General features: G+C 44.6%; 1 protein-coding gene across 2 annotated transcripts in view; it reads right to left on the reverse strand.

The window, feature by feature from the left end:
* The window catches only part of ahi1 (Abelson helper integration site 1), a 45381-nt gene that overhangs the window by 17808 nt on the left and 8475 nt on the right, over positions 1-19098 (reverse strand). For both annotated transcript variants that reach the window (XM_030126850.1, XM_030126851.1), the window contains exons 11-12: positions 16969-17101; positions 16673-16796 (exon numbers count right to left, since the gene is read on the reverse strand). In XM_030126850.1, the coding sequence (XP_029982710.1) occupies positions 16673-16796; positions 16969-17101 (257 nt within the window). The remainder of the gene's footprint in view (positions 1-16672; positions 16797-16968; positions 17102-19098) is intronic.

Genomic DNA, 19098 nt, shown 5'->3' on the forward strand with positions numbered 1-19098 from the left:
AACAAACAAAACTACAAAAAAAACAAAAAAAACCAAAACACAACAATGAAATTCATAAGACCTATGAAATGATGAATACAAGAAAGCATGAACAAAATATCGTATACCACGTTCGCACAAATAGTACCTATAACAAATGATACCAATAACAAATCCACACAACATCAGTTGTTCACATTCACCTGCTGTGACAGAGTGAACCAGTCAAACAGACTGAGGTGAAGAATACAGGCATGCAACTGCAACCGCACTCCCTCCAAGGATCAGGGACTGACCAAGAGGGCCCCAAGGCCTGGCCAACCAGCAGACACCACAGAGAGGGGGGATCCAGCCCGCCCCCCCACCGAGAGGCAACAGTGCGCTCGCCCCGAAGATGGTTGAGGGAGGCCCCCGCCAGAGGCCAAACAGCAGCCGAGCACAGGCCCCAGGGGGCCAGGGACGCCAGCCACCACCCCCCCGCCGGGCCAGCCACCCAGGGGCAGGCGAGGCACCAGTCCCCGAACCCCACAAGCCCAGGAGCCACCCGTCTCCCCGGGCAGGGGTCCCACCCAGCACACCGGGCGGCCAGGCCGGCCCAGACAGCCACCCGCTGCAGGCCAGTGCGCACCCCGATGGCACAGCCAAGCACCCCGGGGGCCCGGAGGCCCACCTCCCCATCCCACCAGGCCCAACCCCCAAACCCCACACACCCCCCAGTCCCCTACTCACCCACACAAGCATATGCGCACACACCCACTGACTCCCAGACATACACACCACCCATCTCACATGTTTGACCATTCACACACACACCCACCCACAAACACCTCCACCCATGCCCATACACCCACCTACCCACATGTACGCCCACACACACACATCTACATGTACACACATACCTACACATGTATCCACCCCCATTGACAGCCCCTCCCACCCACCTGTATACACACCTGCACGCACCAGACACGCATATCCGGAGTGCCGCCACCCCCCACTCCCCCCCCGGCAGCGAGCAGCACGCCGTGAGTCCCCCTAAGGCGCGGCACACCTGAGCACAGCCCCAGCACCAACCGCAGCCCAGGGCGGCAACACCAGCCGCCAGGAACCCCACTGCGGTCCACCACCCCGCCAGCAACCGCCACACCCGCAATGCCCACAGACACACACCTTTCCCGGTCCCAACGCGACCTGCGGTGGGCAAGAGAGCGGCTAGCACCCCTCGCCTCCCCACCTATCAGTGTTTTGAAGTGTGTATGCAAGCGGTTAAAATTGAGGAGCATAACTGCGCACCACTGAGGGTGACACCACAAAGGCAGCCTCACCCACCGGCACGGCACCGCCCACTAGGCGCCGCGCAGCCCGCCCGCCAAAAGTGAATGTGTGGTGTTAGTGTTTCTGTGTGTTGTGTTGTGGGTGGGTGTAATTAAAATTGAGGAGTTAGCCACCCCAGGGTACCACAGAGGGAGGCCGTTTTAGTGACCCCCCCCCTGCTGTACCTCCTCAGGATGTGCACCCTCCCCAAGATCCTACGTACTTTGTGTGAGGGGGGTGGGGAGCCGAGGGGTTGGGGGATGGTTAGGCCTGTCACGATAACAAATTTTGCTGAGCGATAAATTGTCACAAAAATTATTGCGATAAATGATAATAATTGCCGTTTTGATACCATTTTCAACTAATATAATAATATTGGTGTAATAATACTAATAAATCATTTTAAAGATAAATAAACTTTTATTTCTTAACAGTATATAATATTTCAATTGTATTATAAAAAACAACATAGTAAATATCCAAAATAAATAATAAAAACAACTAAAAACAATGAATAAAATGGACTGTCAGTCTCTCTTAACAAAAAATTGCACTTGAGTAAAAAACACACAGAAATAAAAAAGTGCAAAAGTATAAAGTCTCTGTAAACAAAATTTCACTTCAATATATATTTAATATTGGGCTCAGACATTAAGATATTTAACGAGCAAAACTTCCAATCCCGTGAGGACCTTTGTAAACAACAAGTGCAAACTAACAACAAAAACACTCCATAGGAATAAAAGCAGGTGCCTCAACAGGCCATATGCAAATCAGTAGGTACTTAGTTTGGCAGATTTCGAGCAAGAAAGACCAACATGTTGACCTTCTGTGGCTTAAGGCAGGATCTCTCAGGAGTAGCAATGTTGCCAGCTGTGCTGAACATTCTTTCTGAGCTGGTGCTTGTTGCACAAATGCACATGTATTTTTGGGCCAAATAAGCCATCATAGGATATCTTTTTTGATTGTCACACCACCACATCAAGGGATCACAAGATGCATCAAGTGCATCCTCTTGGGGGAACTGGGTCACCTCTGCATCAGCCTGCACTCTCTTTGGAACTGCAGCTTGGGCCTGACCTGTGAGATGAGCTCTTCTGTTTTGAAGATCACTCAACCTCTTCTTCTTGGGGCGAAGGGCAGCAGGAGGTTCATCTTCATTTCCTCCAGCAGCTGTGCTGCGGCTCTCACCACTGGTACCTTCTGCACTTCCTTCTGGCTCTTTTAAGTCCAGTAACTCTTGCACAAGCTGATGTTTGACATCGTCCAATGCATCTGCCTCCTCCATGCTGCCGCGACACCTTGGATCCAAGAGGGTTGCCTTTCTCAGGATGACTTGGATTGCAGGTGAGCTGTATTTTTCAGTCAGTACCCTGCAAATGTTTTGTTTAATACTGGCTGTCAGTGCAGTGTCTTCAGGGCTTGGAGAGAGAAGATCACCTTTAATCAGTTCCAGTACAGGCTTAACTGAGGACACTTTGACGTACTTTTCCCCTGTGAAGTCAGCCAGTGGTTTCATTGCTGCATTGATGGACTCCAACACAGAAACATCCTGCCATGTGGGGTTGAGGTGGCTATGTTTTCTGTCTTGAACCAGGACATGTCTTATGGCTGGGAGTTGCTCCAGCACCCTCTCTATCATCTTCTGCTTAGTACCCCATCGTGTGGCAACATCCTGTGGGAAAGATAATTTTCATTGTTATTTTTCATTAGTTGGCATATCAACATTCTTCTCAAATACAACTTTATACATTTCCATTATTTATCATTATTAATTTGAATAATAATGTTATTATTCATTTGAGTGTTTATTATTAATTTGAATGTTTATGTTATTTTTATATTTATGTTATGTTATTTATAAATTTATGTTATTTTTATATTTGCTAGGGCATATATATACATGCTAAAACACTACAATCTCAATTAGATTCTGACTATATGTAAAACCAACATGCTTATGAAAGTAGGGCCTACAGACATTAGCCTACATGTTGCTATGAAATAAAAATGTCTCAGAACAACTCTTAAGATTTTGTCTAGTGAAACTATTAATGATGAATTAAACACAAACTACTCACCAGTATTAGGCTGGGTTGGGGAAGATTAGCCTCACTCTGTGCCTTCCTCAAATCTCTCCTCTTAATCCAGCTCAGATTGAATGTGTTGACCAAACTTTTACAGAGTCCTATGGCACGTGCTGTCCATTCTTTGTCACTGTCCAGACCATGGACAACAGCTAGATGGAGGTTGTGGCCAAAGCAATTTAGCCATGGCCAGCCAAGATTCCTTACTGCAGCAACAATGTTAGCACCACTGTCAGATGTTATGCACACTAGCTTGTGCTCATCCAGTCCCCAGTCTGCTAAAGCAGACTTCAAGTTCTCACCAAGGGTGTCAGCAGTATGATTTTCAGGAACATATCTGGTCTCTAAGCACTTGGATTGCAGGGTCCAGTCAGAAGTAATGTAGTGTATGGTCAAGCTCATATAGGGGGTCATGTTTGAGCTTGACCACATGTCCATAGTGGCAGAGAAAAACGGGATGTTTTTGATCTCCTCAAGTATGTCGTCTTTTATGTTATTGTAGAGTTGTGGAATTGTCGTTTGTGACACAAATGTTTTCCCTGGCAACTCGTACTGCCGGTCAAATGTTTGTAGCATTTGTCGAAATGCCGCCCTTTCGACGGTGTTAAAGGGCTGCATCTCTTTGGCGATGTAGCGAACTACACTATCTGTGAGTGTGCACCATTTAGCGCTGTCTCGTTTATATTTGTTTTGTTTCATAAATGCCCCCTTGATGGTGGACTGTCGGGAAGACATCGATGGCCCCGCTGCCTCTTTGGTAGATGTTTTTTTTTTTTTTTCCCAGCTGAGAAAACACCAATGGGTGATTGTGTTTAAGGTGAAGGTGCATGTTAGTCATGTTGCTGCGCTTAACTTGAACGGTTTTAAAACAAATGCGGCATACCGGCTTGTTGAGGTTTACTGGTTCACCGCAGTCATTGGGCTTAAAACCAAAGTGTTCCCACACGTCTGCTCTAGTATTTGGCATTCAAACCAACTCCATTGTATTTTTCATTCCTCCAAATCGCTCACTACAGGCCTAGGCTAATCCTCACTGTTGTCATGCTTCGTGCGCCAGGTGCTCCGCCTCCCCACACATACAGAGTGACTGACACACGAGGGTTCACTTCTCAGCACCAAGGGATAGAGTAGAGAGGAGACAAGACAAATGTAACAAAGTTAACTCATTATTAATATTATTTGGTTAACGAAGACTTACCGCAGCTAACAGAGTTATTGAACTCATTTTTAATCATCGCACGGTTTATTGATTTATTGATTTATTGCTTATTGCGACACGTCTAGGGATGGTATGACTGGGAGGAAGTTTCCTCCCAGAAGACGAGCCAGCTGACATTCGGCACCCCCGTTCCCCAGTACCCATCCCCAGGCAGGGGCCACCAAGGAGCGGGGCAGTCCAGAGACCCCGGGCACCCAGCGACTGCAGCTAGAAGGCCGCCACCCCCCCAGAGGCCACTCACACTCTCAATCATCCTATGCAGTCAAGAGGGCACGGACCCGGGACGAGCCGCCCCAAAGCCCCCCAAACAGGCGTGGGGACCCATCCCACTCCACACCTCCCCAGTCTTATATGCACTAGGGATGCAGTGATCACCGGCACAGTGCCACCCACAAGACCCAGCGACCAGCACCCCCGCCCCAGGTCCCAATCGCCACCACGGCCACACCCCGCCACCGCACCCCGAGAGAACCCCCAGCAATGCCCCCCACCCCCCGCAGAGGCCGCAACACCCCAGGCACACCTGCAGTCCCCCCCCTTCACCGCCACCACATCACAACCCTCCCTCATTCACCAAACATACATGTACATCCACACCTACACACCTGCTCCATCAGCTCCCCCACACACCAGCACACACAGACTTGCACACACAATACCTCATTCAAACTCTAATGCACACATGAGCACTCGTTCACACCAGTGGTGTAGTCTACGTGATACGCAGGTATACGCCGTATACCCACTACAAAAAGTCCCAAATTTCCGTATAACCACTGAAAATGCGCAAAGATACGTATCAGCACGGTTTTGTGACATAACTTTCACTTTACTGTTCATAAATTCCACTTCTCTGTGGTACAAAGCGGACACTTTTGGACCATATGGGCTTCCGTCAAACGTACCATTACCTGACGTTTACTACTAAGGAAGCAGTCCAACTGTACGGCGGGAACGACTGGTCTAACACTAGTCAGTGAAGGATTGTGTTGAAAAAATGAAAAGAAAACAAAACTGCTGCTCCGGGGGACAGTACAGCTGTGCTGTGTCTACTGCTAATGCTAGTATTACTGTAAGAGAGCCTGCTGACTGCAGAGGCCACAGCAGCTTTACCTGATGGTACAGTGTTATGTTCTGACGCACTTCTATTTTTCCCCCTTTGTCTTTTGTGGTTTTTTTGTTAATTCTTACTTGACACTTTTGGGTAAATATTGCTCTCTGATTTTTTGGTTTTTTTTGCCTTGATAACATTTTTGGGCAAAATATTATGTATTTAGTATGTTTCTTCAATAGATGGCTAATTGGTTTTCCCGCCGGCTGAGCCTATAAATTGGACCAGGGCTGGGCTCTCTCTCTCTCGCCATGTTCTCTCCACCTCCTCCAGCGATGCCGGCGTCCGGAGCGCGCACGTTGAGGTGCGCATCCGCTCCACTCGTCCATGCAGGTTGCTCCACGCAGGGTGCTCCACGCCAGCGGGGTTTTTGTTAGCTTTTTGTTAGCTTATCCTTTTGTTTGACCAGGTGGATCCGGACGTCCTGTTTTCGTTTTTCCTTTCGTTAGGGCTTATATTTTGCAGTTTGCTTCATTTGATAGGGTAGCGGTGCGCTGGCAGCTTCTACGGCCCTGTACAGGGTTGGCCTGTCCAGCGCACCGTCCTTATGTTTAGTTTGCCGGTCCACTCTGGTCTTTTCTTTTGTTACTTTGGGCACGGGGTTTAAAAGGGGTTCTTAGATTCTGCTTCATTAGAACCATGTTGGGTACAAACGAAGAGAATAGCAGAAGAAAAAAAAAAACTAACTGCAAATAAATAAAAAAAGTTTTTCGAATTATACTCCTTGACTCCCGGTGTCCTTTGTAAATATGTTTCCCCCTTCTGGTTGTAACATATTTATGGGGGCTTAGTCTAATTAGAACCCTAGGTTTGAGTTATTTTGTAACTCTTTTGATAAGTTATCTTTTGTGTCTTTGATAACTTTGGGTTGTGTCGCTTAGTTTTTTTCGTGACTTAATTTGTGCATTTGGCACGTTTTGGTCCGCAGGTGTTTCGAGTTGGAGCTTCTGTTTTGGCGTGACTGTGAGCACTTAAGAGGTCCAGCTGTGGTGTGGGTATTGCTTGTTTGTGTGTTAGCCTATTGTTCTCTGGCTGCATAGATTCTAGGTAATCATGTCTTTCAACCTAGATGAGTTTGTAGAAGCGCCCACTTTGGAGGCATTTAATGCCTGTTCAAAGGGAAACCTTACAGCTGTTGCTGAGCATTTCAAGGTATCTGTCTCAAAACAAGCAAAAAAGGCAGTTATTAAGGCAGAGCTGTTAGACGCTTTAGTTCAGCGTGGAGTGTTCCCTGCGGGCGTAATGCCTAAAAGTCCTCCACGTCCCCCCTCATCGCTTAATGCAGAGGAGACAATTCGTTTAAAGGAACTCGAATTAGAATTAAAACGGCTTTCTTTGAGGGAAAAGGAGTTGGAATATTCAAGTATTCTGGAACAGAAAAGGTTGGACCAGCAGACTCAAATTCGCCTTCACGAGGTGGACCGTGGTATTGTTCCACGACAGGCTGAATTTGATGTGAGCAGGAATATTCGTTTGGTTCCCCCTTTCAACGAAAAGATGTGGACAAATATTTTATCTTATTTGAAAGGGTGGCCACCTCACTTAAATGGCCAAGGGACGTGTGGGCATTATTGTTACAGTGTACGCTGGTGGGCAAGGCTCAGGAAGCTTATGCTTCATTGTCGGCAGATGATAGTCTGGATTTTGATAAGGTTAAAGCCGCTATTTTATGGGCCTATGAATTGGTGCCAGAGGCTTATCGCCAAAAATTTCGGAGATTGAGGAAAGATTATAATCAGACTTACGTTGAATTCGTTCGAGAAAAGGGCATTTTGTTTGATAGGTGGTGCTCGTCACACGGCGTTAAAGATTTTAATAAGCTTCGGCAGCTTATATTATTGGAGGAGTTTAAAAACTGTCTCCCGGAGAAAGTTGTCACATATTTGAATGAGAAGAAAGTTTGTGACGTGAGTAAAGCGGCCGTGCTTGTTGATGAGTATGTTTTAACGCATAAATCGGGTTCTGAGCGTTTCCATAGATTTGATCGGTCTAACAATAATGGCAGAGATTCTGTGAAAAATCTGTCTACACCTGTTGAACCTACCACAATCTCCACAGGTGAAGTTAAAACTGACACAGTTGAATCCAAATCTTATGACAATGTGACATGCCACTACAGTAAGAAAAAGGGGCACATTGTTTCCGGTTGTCCAGTGCTTAAGAAAAAGAACAGCAAGCCTGTCGCTCTGATTAAATCATTGAGCCAGGGTTGCGAATCTCATTTTTGTGAAAAACCCTGTGAGTATGCTGACTTCAGACCGTTTGTTATGGACGGGTTTGTGTCATTGTCTGGTATGGATGAGAAAGTTCCGGTTAAGATTTTACGGGATACAGCAGCTTCTCAATCCTTCATTCTCCAGGGGGTTTTACCATTAAGTGAGTGCACTGCAGTTGGTTCGGATGTACCTGTACGGGGTTTTAATATGAGTGTTATCGGGGTTCCCCTGCACAGGATTGTGGTTCAGTCCGGCCTGTGGTCTGGTGACGCTGTTGTGGGTGTGCGTCATGGGTTTCCCATACCGGGAATTTCTATGATAATGGGGAATGATTTGGCAGGAGGCAGAGTGTTAGTTACACCTGAGGTGACACCTGTCCCTGTTGTGAGTGATGGCCCTGATAAACTTGCACAGGAATTTCCTGACGTTTTTACATCCTGCGCTGTAACGCGCGCCGCTGCTAAGCGTGAAAAGCAGCAGGACAATAATGATATTGATTTAAGTGACACGTTTTTGTCTGGTGCTTACATTAATGGTGGTGTTTTGGGTAATGATGTAAAAGTTTCATCTAAGGACGTTCCCAACGCTGAACATCTCACAATGTCACGACAGGACTTAATTAATGAACAAAAGAAAGATGTTACTTTGTCCTCATTATTTGAAAAACTGGTGAGTGTCGAAGCCATAAAGTCTATGTCTACTGGTTATTTTTTGAGTGATGGTGTTCTACTGCGTAAATAGCTGCCTAAACATGTGTCTACTGAGGACGAGTGGTGTAATGTGACGCAGATTGTCATTCCAGTGCCATACCGATCACAGGTATTGTCTCTGGCACATGACAGTCCTTTTTCCGGTCATTTGGGGGTTCGGAAGACATATGACCGCATTCTGCGCCATTTCTTCTGGCCGGGTTTAAAGAGAGATGTGTCACGTCATATACAATCATGTCATGTGTGCCAAATGGTGGGAAAACCCAATCAGACCATACCGCCGGCTCCATTGTATCCCATCCCCGTTGTTGGTGAGCCGTTTGAGCGGGTTTTGGTAGATTGTGTGGGTCCTCTTCCCCGTACAAAGTCTGGTAATAAATTCCTCCTGTCAATCATGTGTGCGTCAACCCGTTTTCCAGAGGTGTTTCCCCTATGCAAAATCACTACTCCAGCCATAGTAAAAGCGCTGACGAAGTTTTTTTCGTTGTTTGGTATGCCAAAAGTGATCCAAACGGACCAGGGTAGTATCTTTATGTCTCGTTGTTTTGCCCAAGTGTTAAAGCAGCTGAACATCAAACATGTGTTTTCCACCGCGTATCATCCCGAGAGCCAGGGCGCACTCGAACGCTTCCACCAGACACTTAAGTCTATGTTGCGTACCTACTGCTTTGAGTGTGCTAAGGATTGGGATGATGGCGTTCCTATGTTGATGTTTGCTGTTAGAGAAGTGACCCAAGAGTCATTAGGCTTTAGTCCATGTGACCTCGTTTTTGCGCACACTGTGCGCGGGCCTTTGAAACTCATTAAAGACCACTGGTTAAATGGAGAGACGAAACAAAATCTTCTGGATTTTGTTAGTTTGTTTCGTTCCAGATTGCGTCGCGCGTGTGAGGTTGCTAAAGAAAATCTTGAGAATGCACAAGCAAACTTGAAAGGGTGGTTTGACAGACAGGCTAAAAGCAGGGAGTTTAAGCCTGGTGACAAAGTTTTAGTCTTGTTACCGATCCCTGGGTCCTGCTTGCAGGCACGTTATGGTGGCCCTTATGTGGTGAAAAACAAAGTGGGTGATAGGGACTATGTGATTTTCACCCCAGGCCGACGCCGTGCAACGCGTCTTTGTCACATTAATATGCTTAAACCTTACTTTGAGCGGGAGGGGTCATCTCCTGTCCTGTGCACCGGCAATGTGGAGGAATCCTGTTCAGTTAGCGCTGAGGGGCCTGAGTCTGAAGTGTTTGTCCAGGAGCTGTCCAATAGTTGTGGTGCTGAACGCTCTCCGTCAGGTAACAGCTTTGACATTGAGATGCGGGAGCTGTCCACTTCAGCACCACCTGACGATGACAGCGTGTCGGTGGCTTTGACTCAGGGAAAGTTTTCCAACTCGGTGGCGCTGCAGAACTTGCCTGTGTTGCTTGCTCATCTTTCTGAGTCTGAGCAGGCAGACATTGTTAAGACGATCCAGTCTTATAAGTCGCTGTTTGCTGATGTGCCGTCTCAGACGCATGTGCTCAGTCACGATATTGACGTAGGTGACTCGAGACCAATTAAACAACATCCATATCGTGTTAATCCTGGCAAAAGACGTCGTTTAAAACTTCAGGTAGACTACATGTTACAGCATGACATAGCTGAGAGAAGTTGCAGTGCGTGGAGTTCACCATGCCTGTTGACGATAAAAGCCAATGGTGAGGACCGATTTTGCACAGATTTCAGGAGAGTCAATGGGGTAACTAAGCCTGATTGTTATCCACTGCCAAGGATGGAGGACTGTGTGGATCATGTGGGCGCAGCTAAATATGTCACTAAGTTAGACTTACTTAAAGGATATTGGCAGGTCCCTCTGACAGAGCGCGCCAAAGAAATATCCACGTTTGTTAAACCTGATGACTTCCTTCAATATAAGGTCATGGCTTTTGGCATGTGCAATGCGCCAGCCACTTTTCAAAGGCTTATGCATGTGGTGTTAAGTGGTTTGTCTTTTTGTGAAGCCTATCTTGACGATTTGGTTATTTGTTCCTCGTCTTGGGTAGAGCATTTGGAACATTTGGAGATAGTCTTTATGCGTCTGAGAGAGGCTGGGTTGACAGTGAACCTTTCAAAATGTGAATTTGGCCAAGCCACTGTAACATATCTTGGTAAAAGGGTGGGGGGAGGTCAGGTGCGCCCAGTGGAAGCTAAAGTCGAGGCCATCCTCGCTGTCCCTGCTCCCACCAATCGTACTGAGCTTCGTCGGTATTTAGCAATGGTGGGTTACTACAGGGGCTTTTGTAAAAACTTTTCGTCTGTGGGGCCCCATTGACTGACCTCTTGAGCCCTAAAGTTGAGTTTTGTTGGACTGATTCCTGTCAGTCTGCATTTGACCATACTAAGTCTCTGCTGGTGAATGCTCCTGTACTCGCGGCCCCTTGCTTTACTAAACCGTTTAAATTGGCTGTTGATGCATGTGACGCGGGCATGGGCGCCGTTCTCCTGCAAGAAGATGCGGACGGGGTAGATCATCCAGTGTCTTACTTTTCCAGAAAGCTTGACAAACATCAAAAGTGGTATTCTACCATTGAAAGAGAGGCGTTAGCTTTGGTTATGTCCCTGGAGCATTTTGAGGTGTATGTTGGCGGCTCCAGTGTGCCGGTCCTCGTTTATACAGACCATAACCCTTTAGTTTTTTTAGACCGCATGCGAAATAAAAATCGCAGGCTGATGCATTGGTCTCTTCGGCTCCAGCCGTTTAACAGTGTTAAACACATCCGTGGTAAGGACAACGTTATTGCTGACGCACTGTCACGCCTGTAAAAGTGAGTAGCAAACGAACAAAGGGGTTGCACTGAAAAGTTTGATGGGTGGGATCTTTCCCCTTTTTTTTTTTTGGTAGGTTGTATCACACTTTTTCAGTGACTCTGGGTGGGGGTGTTACGTTCTGACGCACTTCTATTTTTCCCCCTTTGTCTTTTGTGGTTTTTTTGTTAATTCTTACTTGACACTTTTGGGTAAATATTGCTCTCTGTTTTTTTGGTTTTTTTGCCTTGATAACATTTTTGGGCAAAATATTATGTATTTAGTATGTTTCTTCAATAGATGGCTAATTGGTTTTCCCACCGGCTGAGCCTATAAATTGGACCAGGGCTGGGCTCTCTCTCTCTCGCCTTATGTTCTCTCCACCTCCTCCAGCGATGCCAGCGTCCGGAGCGCGCACGTTGAGGCGCGCATCCGCTCCACTCATCCATGCAGGTTGCTCCATGCAGGGTGCTCCACGCCAGCGGGGTTTTTGTTAGCTTTTTGTTAGCTTATCCTTTTGTTTGACCAGGTGGATCCGGACGTCCTGTTTTCGTTTTTCCTTTCGTTAGGGCTTATATTTTGCAGTTTGCTTCATTTGATAGGGTAGCGGTGCGCTGGCAGCTTCTACGGCCCTGTACAGCGTTGGCCTGTCCAGCGCACCGTCCTTATGTTTAGTTTGCCGTTCCACTCTGGTCTTTTCTTTTGTTACTTTGGGCACAGGGTTTAAAAGGGGTTCTTAGATTCTGCTTCATTAGAACCATGTTGGGTACAAACGAAGAGAATAGCAGAAGAAAAAAAAAACTAACTGCAAATAAATAAAAAAAAGTTTTTCGAATTATACTCCTTGACTCCCGGTGTCCTTTGTAAATATGTTTCACCCTTCGGGTTGTAACATACAGAAGGACAGTCTGATGACGACACCATCCTTCCTGGTAAGTGTAAATATATATGTTATTATAAAAATAGTAATTGTAATAATTGCAAGTGATTGGCACATTGAATTATATCGAACATTAGCTAACTGGTGGTTTGGTTGAATTTAATGAGGTGCGGTGTGTGTGTGTGTGTGTGTGTGTGTGTGTGTGTGTGTGTGTGTGCGCGCTGTAGATGAGAACTGGACCTGTCCATCATTGTGTAGTCAGAGTCAGACAAGGGAATTCAAAAACAGGCATCCTTGGTTAGAGTGAAGAAACGGAAAGTTTGTTAAATATTAGACAACAGATAAAGCTAGTAGAAACCATGTAACTGTACAAAGTTAATGTTATATTCAAATGTTAATATAGTTCATTCATAAAATTGTTAATAAAAATTAAATTAATTCATTGGACTAGATCCAGCGGTGCCACAGGGACAAATTTCCTGTTTCCTGTTCTCTGTGTTTAAACTAAATAACTGATCTCCATGTTTAACACATGTATGAATAGGTCTGAGTACGTACTTTCACATGACATGTTGCAATTTACAGAAAGAAAATTTTGGGTAAAAATACTTAAAATCGCTGAGTGTGACACAGGGACTCAAAATTAATATATATATTTTTTCACCTTTCACAAACGCATGTACAAAATATGCTGGTCTCATATGAAATGGATCCTAAATGAATCACAGGGCTTTAGCTATGATGGTGAAGTACATTTGTAATCAATATTTGATAAAAATATTGAAATGATACGTTTTTATGAACGCTAATATGTTGTGACACAGGGACAGCAATTTGTACCTTTGTTCAGTAGTCAGAGTAAAAGACTTTACTTTAACTAAAACAGTACAAATATGCTAATAAACTTTTATTTACAAACATATTCCAACTGTAGTGATATATACAGAAAATAGCAAAGCATATTTGACTAACACTTGGATTGGACTGAACCTTTCTATATTATTGTACTGTTGAATTGTTAGTTCCTTCAGATTCACATACTTAAAATATCACTGACACAAGCAAGGACAAATATTATTAAAGTTAATAGTGCATTTACATATTTTAGTCCTTTTTAGGTTAATTTAATATTGATTATATCTTTCTTTTTTTCTACAAGTGATGATGAAATTTTGTAAACAGTTCAATAAAACAGAGTTCTTAACTTAAAAATGAGCCTATTTGAGAAATGATAGGTGAAACTTCAATTTATGACACTGATGTTCACTTTCGCTTGATCTGGCTCCATTGGCATCTTAACGGTCCATTAATTAAGACACCATGTACACCATTAAATGACTGATATGTTAGATAATATAATAACATAATTCGAGCTCTTGAAAGAGTGGAATTTTTGCCTCCTTTTGTTTATTTTTCATGCATTTTCTTAGCCATGGCTGAAGATTGTAAACAGTTCACTAATAGGTTTTGACCCTGTTCAGCAGGTCTTAATGCTAACATAGATACAAAAAAGACAACTTGTGTTATACCTAAAGTTAATTCCTGATGTTTTTGTTTACCTCCAGGTTTTGTTTACCTCCAGGTTATATTATTTATTCATTCACTTTTCTTGATTTGAAACATCTTTGTCTTTTGTTGTCACAGGCTGTTGAATAGTTAATTGAAGTCCAGCTGCTAATGACAGTTACACATCTTGTCTTGCTTACAATACATTTACATTCAGATAATACATAACCAGTCTTTCATGATCTCACTTATGTGTGGATGTATACTTTATGCATTAATGAGTGTGGTGGTTCTTGTGTGGGGCTGTTTTGGAGCAGCTGCTGCTCTGGGAGGGGTGCTGTGGTACAGATGTTGCTCTAGGACAGGGGAAAAATCAGAGTATACCCACTAGAATAAACTAGACTACACCACTAGTTCACACACACCGACACACCCACCCATACACACAAACGCGTGCACACACACTCACACACATTCTCTCTCTCTCTCTCACACACACGCACACACACACACACACACACACTCCCCCACCCCAGGACTCCCAGGCACCAGCCAGACACCGGGGCTTGCACCCGCCCACCCCCGCAGCAGCAAGTCCAGGCCAGCCCAGACACCCTGGCACATGCCCCCCACCGGGAGGGGCAGCACCCGGACCCCAGGGCCCAGGAACCGCACCCCGCCCACCCCCGACCAGCCCAGCCACCTGACCCGGGGGACGCCGGCCACCGACCCAGGCCCAACCCAGAGCCCCCCGCCCCACCACCACAGGGCTACCCCGGCATTGGGTCCACCCCCGCCCCAACTGGGACAAACACCAAACCGCCCCCAGAACAGGGCGGTCCAGACCCCCACTCCGAGGGACCACTAGTGACCCGTAGCCCCGCGGCACCTCCCGCCGGCCTCCTAACACTCAGAGTGATGTGATAGAGCTAATCACAGGGGCCCAGAGAGAATGAGACTGGTCCAATTGATTGTTTGAAGAGGCAGATATTGTCTCATTACTGATGTGATCTAATAGAAGGTTCCTAAACTGGTTAATGCTCAGATTGGCTTTTGTTTTCCAATTCACAAGAATAGTTTTCTTTGCGATGCATAAAGCAGTGAGGACCATGTGTGAGGTGTTAGTATCCATGTTGGTGTGGCCCAGGTCACCTAGTAAACACAGTGTGGGGTGGGCTGGAATATTACATCTGAGCCATGTTGACAGGTCCTAACAGACCTGAAGCTAAAACCTCTGGACAGGTGCACACTGCCACAAGGCGTGTATGTAGTTATCAACAGAGTTATCTGTGCACTGTGAGCAGATGTTTGACTGTGTGAGACCCATCTTGAACATCCTTTGTCATGTATAATGAATGCTGTGAAGAATTTTGAACTGAATTAGTTGTAAATTTGAGTTTTTAGTCATTCTAAATGTATTTGAACATATTTGTGACCAAGACTTTTGATCAAAATCAAAATCACTGGATAAATCTGTCTCCCATTTTGAAGTTGGTAGGTAGATTAAGTCATCTGTTTTAGCATTAAGCCTATATATTTTGGATAGTAGCTTTGGGGTGCGGACGTTCAAAAATTCTTCCACCTTGATTGGTAGTTGCAGGTTTAACTGGTTAGGGGTATATTTCTTACCTACAATAGATTTGATTTGGTGATATTCAAAAAATTTGGTGCTGCTAATCCCATGTTGTGAAGTTAGCGTGTCAAATGGTACAAAGTTTCCGTCCACTATGATATTTTCTAAATGTGTTATTCCTTTGTTCTTCCACTGAGCAAAGTTTATAATTCTTTTACTTTGCAGGATGTCAGGGTTGTTCCAGATGGGTGTCTGCTTACATGGAATGAATGAACATTTGTTTATTTTAAGAAATTCCCACCAGGCTGTCAGAGTGGAGCTGATGTTCACACTTTTATAACATTTATGATGCTTAATGGTTGAACTAGTGAATGGTAAGTCAGAGATTGCGAGATCATCACACATTGCTTGCTCTATATCTACCCATGGCTCATCTAGATAACTAGGTTTGAGCCATTTGGAGATATACTGCAGCTTATTGGCTAGGAAATACTGGCCAAAGTTGGGAAGGTCTAAACCGCCCCTGTCTTTGGTCTGCTGTAATGTATTTAGACTTATACGTGATGGTTTGTTTTCCCAAAGGAATTTAGATACATGTGAGTCTAGTGACTTGAACCAACTAGAGGATGGTTTGATGGGTATCATGGAAAATAAATAGTTAATTTTAGGTAAAATCATCATTTTGACGGTGGCAACGTTCCCCATGAGTCAAATGGGTAATCGCCTCCACCGCACATTTTAATCAGAATGATGTACATTGTATTTGGTTAGAAACACCTAAAATGATGTTTCATAAGAAGAAAAAGTTTAGAAATTAAAGGAGAACACAAAGTTTAATCCAAAAAAAGGGAAGCCACTTGGCGTTCTTCAGACACACTGGCACCAAAGAGACAAAGATTAAGTTAAAAATGTACCTGGAGTCGACCTGAGAACACCTGGCAATTTACTTTTTGGATAAAGTTTTATTTTTCAAAATGCATCACCTCTCTGTAAGTAGCTTTGGTTTTAATAGCAAGCACTTTCAAACACTTAAACTAAAATTCAAGCACTTTTCAGACCTTGAAAACACAACATTGAAATTCAAGCATTTTCAAGGATTCCAAGCACCTGTACAAACCCTGTGAAACAGAGTCCAAATCATGCAGCTTCGGTGCCGCAAATAAAGAAACAGTACATGTCAGAGTAAGAGCACTACCTCCCTCTAGAGGAGCTACTAAAAACTGCACATTAGTACATGAATGCCTCATTCACTCTGTATCAATTCTATGCATCAAATTTATTTAAAACAAATGCAGACACGCTTACCTGACAGTTCCGTCAGAGGAGGCAGACAAGAGTCTGGTGTCATCTCTGGACCAGCACAGATCATACACTATTTTGAGATGTCCACTGAAAGCAGCCAACGCCTTGCCAGAAGGGATCTCATACACTGAAACAGCATGGGATATTATTTAACAGTACATGTTTGATATTTTGTTAATTTGTAAATATTGCAGACTGCTAGGATGTTTACAACTACCAGACAAACTGAAAGTTAATTAGACATATTTTTGTGCCTCAGCATATTGTGGACAGTTGTGTACTGATGAGGCGTTGCTTACCTACAACAGGGAAAGCATCTCTGTCAGCACAAGCAGCTGCCAGTTTGGTCCCAGAATTAGAGAAGAGCACCGTGAAGCAGCCCATCTGACCACCACGGAGCGACAGCACAGGCTTGTTAGGAATCCTACAAACCTGAAACACAAAGGGCCATATCAGCTCTGGGTAGATGAATGTACATGAAAAAAACTCCTGTAAAGGGTATGCTTTTTAAGCCTAAAATGGAGTTTTTAAAGATATATTTTTAACAAAAACCACAGTAATGAATTTTTTTAATGGGTGTGTTTCACACTCCACACCTTACAAGGCACAGAAGAAAACAGTAATAACTAGAAAAGCACTCGTAGAGCGCAGACCTCCGCCAAGGCAGATTGATTCGGCCCCCCCTTCCCGATCACCACCAAAATTTAATCATTTGTTCCGTGCACCAGTATCAACATTTCCTGAAATTTTCATCCAAATCCGTTCATAAATTTTTGAGTTATCTTGCACATAGACAGACAAACCAGTGCCGGAAAAAACCTAACCTCCTTGGGGGAGGTAAAGATACATCTTTAAAAACAATAAAGTTGATATATACCATTATTTAGAATAAGTGTAGCTGCCGTCCAAGGCATCACTCATATATTCAGTTCATAATTTTCAAGAGTATTTAAAAACATAACACATTCACAGTAATAATTAATTTAAATAGTCAACAACTAAATAATTCACAAAATGCGGTAAATTCATAGAAAATACATTTTATTTGTTTGATTTAAAGGTCCCGTATTATGCTATTTTTCAGTCACGTCATATAGGTCTCAGAAGCCCAAAAACATAGTATTTAAGTTTGTTCGCCCCAAAATCATCCTTTTTTCGGAGTTTCAGCGGTCGAAAAAGTCTCTCTCACCAGCCCTCCTAAGAATAGGCCGTTTCTGGGCCTGCTTCTGGGTACGCAAATGAACGCATCTGTCCACGCCCATTCCCCCTCCCCTCTCTGGGAGAGGACGCGGCTTCCGCTAGCGGTACTACGCGCTAATATTGACTGTGAAGCCATGGCTCTCTCGTCTACAATACACATGTCTCAGACAGAACGTCTTTCCAAACACTGGCTTTCTTTGCCTTGAGGCGTGATTGAGCCCCGACGGAAAACGGCGGTGTTGTGTTGGGTTCGTGGACCTGACACGGAAAGACGCCTGCCACCACTAATGCAGGCAGCTGCTAACAAGCTTGATGCTAACTATACTGATGCCAACCACAAAAGGCCCGTGTTCAAAGTAGTTCTGTTGAATGTCTCTTGATATTATCAGCTCTTGCATGTTAACGGGGACGCAAACGTTAGCAGCAGTAACCGAGCTATGTTAGCTGCCATGCTAACGTTAGACGTACACATCAACAACCACCAGCTTATCCGTAATGTAGGGTTATGCAGTAAAGATACAAAAAAATGATAAGAACTTACATCTTCCACACTTGTACTTGGGTCACGAAGCGTTGGTACTGCGTCCTTCTGGATTCGGAGTCTTTGTGCTAAGCCGGAGCTGTATGGGCCCATGTTAAAAAACACTCGTCCGTGAAATGCCGGGGACACACATACAAGCGTTTGGGAATGTTGTTTGGTCCATGACCATCACAGATAGAATCCAGACACTTTTTACGGAGAGGCTCGGAAGTGGGGAGCAAAAATAAACTATCGTGTTGGTGTGTGCAGCCAACAACACCACAACTTGCGTGTCTCGCCTTCGCCATGTTTGTTGTCCAAGAGGTACTTTGCCAGGGCGGGGCTCGCTTTGCGAGGGTGGGGGCACAGTCAGGGGGAGGAGTTAAATCCGCTTATGTCGTCATAAACGGAGCCAACTCAAACTCGGCCGTTTGAGCAGGCATTTTCACAAACTGTGGTGTAGCAAGGCAGGGAGGAAACAGACAGTTTTCAAATTCTAACCTCATAATGTGGCTACTGCAACACACACTACTATAAGAAAACTGTCACAAAGTCAGATTTGCATAATACGGGACCTTTAAAACATAGAGGTAAGAGGGGAACCAAAATGTTTGTTCCGCATGTTCACGTTGCCCCCTGGGGATAAGATTAGTCTTACACTCCATGAGCCACATGAAGCTATCATGCATGACATGTTCTAACTGTAAGA

This window comes from Sphaeramia orbicularis, chromosome 22, assembly GCF_902148855.1.
Source record: "Sphaeramia orbicularis chromosome 22, fSphaOr1.1, whole genome shotgun sequence".
NCBI classification, from domain to species: Eukaryota; Metazoa; Chordata; class Actinopteri; order Kurtiformes; family Apogonidae; genus Sphaeramia; species Sphaeramia orbicularis.